Genomic DNA, 6874 nt, shown 5'->3' on the forward strand with positions numbered 1-6874 from the left:
TCGCAATGCTGCAAGAGTTCGTAAGATAGTCATATCCTACGAAAGTTTGAAGAAGTAAGTATTTGAATTGGCCTTTGCTTGTTATATTATTGAAATTGTTTGTTGTTCAACATTAATGTCATGCATTGCCAGGGTAAATCTTATATCCAATGCCTCTCTTGGCGTGTCCACGATTGGCGAGGATTTGGCTGATTGTTTTAGGGACAATGAAACTACCTTGGTAGAGATCATGAATATTTTCACTGAATGTGTTCGACATGATGAGAAGCTACACCCAACCCAGTGGAAGGGTCATACGCTTTTTCTAAGTTGGACTCTTAGGGTATGTTAGCTAGCCTCACCCTCTACCAACAACACATACTTTTTATTTCATCTTCATATTTCACATATGACTCCTATGTGTATTATGCTTTTCATCAGTCCATGTTGAGCTGTGAAGAGCTCCACAGGGGTCAGGTGTATAATAGTGACAAAGCCGCTACTTTATTGGCTGAGCATCTCGATGGCATTGATCCTAAAGAGATTAATCAGGTTAGTATATATACTGTCCTTCAAGTGAAATTACTTACAATGTGCTAGATTTCGCTTATTATTCATTTATGTATGTACAGATCCTTTGGACATATCACCATAGTAACCACTTCGCAGTGTACTGTGTCAACTTGGAACACACTCGTATTGATGTTCTGGACTCGACTGACTGGTCTGAGACTGAGAGATGTAGCTCATTTGAAGAACGAAATTTCCCCTCGGGTCATAGAGCAATTGAACGGCTAAGTGAGGCTTTTCGCACAGTTACTGGCGGAGAGTTTCAAGATTTTTGTAAATGGCCAATGTGGAGCAAGGATGTTCCTCGACAACAAGGCAATGATTGTGCCATTTTCACTACAAAGTTCTTGCGCCACTATGATGGCGAAGTTGGTCAGCTCCGTTGTAACATTAATCCGGTATTTTTCATCAATTCCCTTGCTCTTGGATGATGTTATTCTGTTATTATTTTGATTTCTAATGCATAATTTATCTCTTGCAGGCAAAGACTAGTCAGTATAGGGATGAAGTTCTGTCCTATATTTTGTTCCATGAGTTGAATGAAGTCAATCCCTTACCTTACTCATTGGAGAAATTCAGGAGAGAAACAGACTATGTAAATTAGATAGCGCTTTGTATGTTTATAAGTTTGTAACAAAAACTGATATTTCTTGGTGTCTGTGTTGTAATGTACTCGGGAGTACTTGTTTAGGACTGCTTGGACGGTTCTTGTTACACTCAAATTAATGTATCCCCTCTTTTTTTCCTAAATCTTGGATTTGAAAGTTGGTAAAGACTTACAAAAGTCACTTTTATGTGTCCCATCCCTTAAGCCGCACATCTGCACTCCCCCATTTTTGTGATATGAAGTTCATAACACAAACTTATCAAGATTCCGCGATTTCGTCCCAATGTACAACCATTAAATATCATCTAGAAATGTGCTGTACATAACTGTAAATCCATAAATGTTCCCTTTGATTATGGATGAAAAAATTAGATTATTACGGATGAAAAAAAATTAGATTATCACAAATGAAAAAATAGAAAATTTTCAGTTTGATGTTCATGTTTGAGATGAACTCACAAAAATTCCAGTAATTGCAGGAAATTTGATGTAAGGTTTGTTTTCAGCTGGTTATGTTAAAATTGATGGTTCGAAATACAAAATGTGCAGGAGAAATTAAAAATTATGCCAACAAATACTGAATGTTCCCCACCAGGAACCAGGTAAAGCATGAAATAATTTTGGAACAACGATTTTAGATATAATAACTTTTCAATATCTTTCAGACTACTCGGAATACATGATCGTAATGAAAAACACAACTTAGATTTCACATTCAAGTTATCTACACATCAGAAAACATGACTAATCGCTATCATCTATTCCGCGAGATGATTCACCATCTACCACATCATCTTCATCTTCTTCCAGCTCATCTATTAAACGTCGCCGAGTTGTAGTTCCCCTTCCCCTTCCCCTCCCCCTGCCCGTCCTCCCCCTGCCTCCTTTGGTACCACCAGTCGCGATGCTTTGTTGTTTGTTGGTGCATGACGCCTTGTTGTGACCGTCCATAAGGCCACATTTGCTGCATCTTCTTGTGCACTTCTTTGGCCCGCGTGCGCCGACATGTCTTTCTCCTTCTTCTGATCTAGAGCCCTGGCGGGGCTTTAAAACTAATCATCTCACGGTCAGCTGGAGCACTGCAACCTCCTTCATCAAACACGGGCATTACATCAACAGGCAGATCCTCGACCTGCGCCCTAAGTTCCTTCAACACATTCATGACTCTTACAGATGCAATTGTTGATCTGTCACCTGCTCTAACACAGGCAAAAGCCTCCCTGAGCATATTAAAGTGCGTCATGCTAACTAGCGTCCCATCGGCTCCAACTTGGAGAGTGTCATTCCTGTCGTAAGGAGGGTCAATCCGTGCATTCCTTGTGTATCTTCTTAGCACATACTTGCTAGGAAGCCTCTGAATCTGCTCATTTGTCATCACTATAATAAGGTGTGGGCATAACAATCCTGTGCAAAGTGGGATGACAAAGAATAATTTTATTGTTGGTTATCCTGGTAACTATTCGCAATGACAAGATTGACAAACCATAGCTACTTACCTGTGTGCTCCCACTGCATGCACTCACATCTGTAGTCTTCTTTTTCTTCATCACAAACCACTTTGAACTCATGTTGGGACCAAGAAAAAGACGGGCCATCTCTACCATAGACCACAAGGAAACGACCAGCATCCACTTCCTTTGTAAGGAAAGATGTTCCATAAACATATGCATCTTTGTATTTGTTGAATACGGCACGGGTATAGATCCTGCTCAACTGATTTTCCAGAGGGTAGTTTGTTATTGTTGCTGGGCGTGCCTACATCAGCATGGATGTGTCAAAGAATTAGATATACTCTGTTTTGTTTGCAGAACACCAACAACTTAAGAATATAAGTAATGCAGCTTACGGATGGAAAGAATTTATATGATGGCAAGCAACTGTTACATATGTATATATGACACAACGTAAATTTATGTATGAGGCGTACTATAAGATGTAATCATATGAGACGTAATACCTGACATGCAATGGTCTCTCAGCCTTCTGCTTCTTTTCTCTTTTGCAAGACTAGGTACATTTTTCGTGCAAACTCGTGCAAAGGTGTCGTAGTGTTAACATGATGTCTTTTCACAAGTCTGTTCATGCTTTCACTGCGGTGCGTAGACGTCATTCTCCCACAGTAAACAGCTTTGAAGTATGCCGCAATCCAACGTGCACGCTGATCATACAAACTGCTGATCGTAGGATCTGACTCAAGGCCATATTCATTCACCATATCCTTCCATGCAGACTCAAACTCTAGAGGGGTAAGTGGGTGATTTATTGCTGTTAGTAGCTTATCTTTTAAACCATCATGCAAGTCAAACAGTGGCTTCAAGTCAACTTTGTGCCTTTCCCATACATGCCATCTGCATAGCCTATGCAACGTGTTTGGAAACACGTGCGGAAGAGCGTTTTCCATTGCTACATCTTGATCTGCAAAAGAGGATATTAGTCATTGAACAAGTTTTACCATATTGGTTGAAACGACATGTATGTAGCCATGAAGTGCTCAACAATACCGGTAAGTATGCAATGAGGTTCCTTGTCTCCCATGCATGTTTTGAAAGTTTGGAAAGCCCATTTAAATGATTCCCCTGTCTCGTCACGGAGGAGTGCAAACCCAAAAATGACATTCTGCAAGTGGTGGTTGCTCCCAACAAACATCGCCAACGACATTTTGTAAAAATTACACTTATATGTTGTATCAAAAGTAACCACATCACCAAACTCAGCATAGTTTGCTTGGCAGCTAGCATGACTCCAGAATATATTCTTCGTAACACCCTCAGAGTCATCCTCTACATCATAATAGAATTTACTGTTATGTGCTCTGAACTCATTGAAGAAGGCCCTAAGTTTTTTTACATCATCAGCTCGCTTCTTAAGTACATTGGCTGCTCTTCTGATATTGGAAGTAAGACATGGAAGAAACAGCAGATATGTTACAACCACAAGGATTTTATTCATGGACAGCTATATTGTAGAATGAAGTGTCATAAAATTACCTATTTCGCATGTCACGATCATTCATTGGCATGATCTCATAGTTGCCGTGAAAATGGGTCAACACATTCATTGTTGTATTAGGAGAGACGTCACAGGTCTGCAGATCATCAACAACCTCCATGATAAGAGGATCTTTGTTCTTATGTGAATACATGTGCTTCAATTCAGATGGATTAGGATTCAGAGTATGATTGTGCTCCAACATCACTTTCTCATATATCCATTCTTTCCCCCTTTTCTTGATTTTAACAGCTGCCCCACAGTTAACCTTCTTGGACATTTTCGCACGTTTGCGTTCCTCCCCAGGCTTGTAAAATGTACTGGCACCTCCCCGGGAGCATGCATACAGACGCGACATCGGCTTCCGCTTGAGCTTGGTAATACCAAAACCTGCTGATCTTGCATATTGTTGATAAAAGTCATACCCTTCCTCATCGGTGACGAAAGCCATATTTTCCTTTGGGACAAAATCTTCGCGGAGTTGGTTACCCTGATATCATATTCATAGCATACGTTAGATACTCTTTGTCATTCATCCGAATGACCATTCCGATGACTATATATCTCATGAAGAAGCATAACACTAGGCATATCGGCCTTCTACAGAATACCGAAAAAATAAAAGAAGACATCTACAGATTTGGACATAACACTAGGCATTTGTATCTTGTTTTTAAGCAAATGTGATGTTTTATGTTTATGTAAACTGGGTAAAAAATATGTCAAGTGTCTGGGGAAAGAAAGTCTGAATCTTGAGTGAACAGTAAATTTTATTTGGGTGTTGTTTGTTTGCTGTGGCAGACTGATGATAAAAGCAGTTTTGCATTTCAACAGAACATGCCTTCTAGCATGCCTGCAGAAAATCTAATATAGTGTGCCTTCCTGACCCTGCAGGACACCAAAAATCTAAAGTCTATCCCTCCACTGCCTGCAGAAGCTGGAGAGACGGTCAAGATATCAGCTTTTAACCATTGAGCAGGCTGCAGCTTCAGGCTTGTCCATACTTTGTGCAAAACAAATATTCTGAAGGTAATTTATTTCTATCTTATCACAATAAGTTGGCAAGAAAAAGAAGATTGAAAGCTTAGTGCATATACTTATTGTACTATAACCAATAATGTTAGTATTCTGTTTGCAGTATGTACACTACACTGCTATCGCTACAGTATCAGTCTTAGGCGCGAGTGGTCCGTTTAACGACTGTCGGAGCTGAACCTATCGGCCTATCTGGGGTGTTCCGTAGAAGGAGCGCCTTCAATTATTTGTCTTCTTTGGAACAACAACTGTTGAAGTAGGAATATACAACTTCAAATGCTTCAACCAGTGGTTAATCTAGGTCAGAAAGATAGATTTCCTGTTCCATCCCGAAGCTCAGGCATACACTAGATGGTCTTTAGCTATGTACTTAGTTAATCCGTGGATCCTTCCTTGAACAGTATGGTCGAAAGAAGCCATTCAACAGTGTGCTAGCCAACAATATAATGACGCCACATCCTAAGAGTGAATAAAACTAAATCCTGATAATGCTATCTAGTTACAACATGTACTGAAGTTCAATCAAAATACAAGGCATCTTCCACCGACTAATGTTCATTCGTCAAAAGAGAGATGAATAACAGACCTGCCCCAAACACTGGATACTAAAATTTACAGCAAGGTATGCACAGCAAGGTATGTACATCAACAAAGTCAGACACTGGGTACTAAATTGAGTGGGAACGTACATGTATGTATCTTGCGCTGGGATCTGGAGTCATCATCTCGCTTGGTTCAACAGTACACGGCGGCGTCAACGTGGATGTGTGCATCGCCGGATGGCGCACAGTGGAGTTCTCGCCGCCAATCGAAAAATTTGAGCCGCTGCCAGACAAAGTTCCAACGCCATGGTATGGCGTCGAGAAAGACGTTAGAGGAGGTGCATTATCAGGCACAACAAAGCTCATCGGAGAAGGCTCATTGTCCTCCGATTCTCGCCGGCGGAAGCTTGGAGACGAGTCCATGAGCGAAACTGCCGGGTGCGAATCCCCTCCCGCCCCCCCTTGAAAACTGAAAGAGTGCCACTCGCACGTCGTGGGGCAGTAAATACCAGTCGCATGACCTGCGGCCGCGAATCTTGAACCGCAATATGGATTTTGACAGGAACGTAAGTTTTTGGGGCAGTCTTACGGCTGGGAAATTTCAGCGAACACTTGTATTGAACAAATCCAAAAAAATAGATAAAACAGAGGCAAATAGCAGACATGGCCACTGCTCGCCTATGGTAGGCGCTCCCATCACCAGCTACCTCCGGTGCCACAGTGTGCTCCCGCGGAGGTGCCTCCATGATGGAGTGATGACTCACCTCGCCGGGAAGAGCTGTCCATCCGGCCACCGATCCGCATCCTCATCGGGGCAGCCTCTCCCTCCGCCCGCCGATCCGCGTCCTCGTCGTGGGGGGCTCTCCCTCCGGCCGCCGATCCGCATCCTCCTCGGGAGCGCTCTCCCATGGCAGCCTCCCTCTACGACCGGTCGAGCGACGGGGTCAACGACGGAGACGACGGCGAACCATATAAGCTGCAAAAAAGGGAATAACCTGTCGGGGTGGGAGGACCAAAGAAAAGTTACCGCAGGAGGAAAAACTCTTACCGCACGTCAACGGTGGGGTGGGTTGGGGTTCGATACAACCTCTGGCTCGTTCGTTCGACTCGGGTGAAGAATTGCTTATTCTTCACCCAGGGTCTTAAATAGACG

The 6874-nt window shown here is 42.4% G+C and overlaps 2 protein-coding genes across 3 annotated transcripts; both read right to left on the reverse strand.

Annotated features, from left to right (window-relative positions):
* Positions 1 to 2041: 2041 nt before the first annotated feature.
* On the reverse strand, positions 2042 to 4045 carry LOC119273191 (protein FAR1-RELATED SEQUENCE 3-like). Of its 2 annotated transcripts, XR_005134815.1 has the most exons (4): positions 3658 to 4045; positions 3114 to 3571; positions 2653 to 2911; positions 2042 to 2560 (listed from the first exon to the last, which is right to left on the reverse strand). XR_005134815.1 is itself a non-coding variant. In XM_037554447.1 (2 exons), exons 1-2 carry the CDS (start codon positions 2669 to 2671, stop codon positions 2184 to 2186), a joined length of 396 nt encoding a protein of 131 aa, XP_037410344.1. In that variant the 5' UTR covers positions 2672 to 2911; the 3' UTR covers positions 2042 to 2183. The 2 variants fall into 2 exon arrangements, 1 of the variants encoding a protein (XP_037410344.1); XM_037554447.1 differs by lacking the exons at positions 3114 to 3571; positions 3658 to 4045.
* Positions 4046 to 4139: 94 nt separating this feature from the next.
* LOC119272948 (protein FAR1-RELATED SEQUENCE 4-like) lies at positions 4140 to 6701 on the reverse strand. Its single transcript, XM_037554286.1, has 3 exons — positions 6486 to 6701; positions 5869 to 6004; positions 4140 to 4634 (listed from the first exon to the last, which is right to left on the reverse strand). Exons 1-3 carry the CDS (start codon positions 6605 to 6607, stop codon positions 4140 to 4142), a joined length of 753 nt encoding a protein of 250 aa, XP_037410183.1. The 5' UTR covers positions 6608 to 6701.
* Positions 6702 to 6874: the final 173 nt, after the last annotated feature.

Source organism: Triticum dicoccoides, chromosome 3A (genome assembly GCF_002162155.2).
Source record: "Triticum dicoccoides isolate Atlit2015 ecotype Zavitan chromosome 3A, WEW_v2.0, whole genome shotgun sequence".
In the NCBI taxonomy this organism is placed as follows: domain Eukaryota; kingdom Viridiplantae; phylum Streptophyta; class Magnoliopsida; order Poales; family Poaceae; genus Triticum; species Triticum dicoccoides.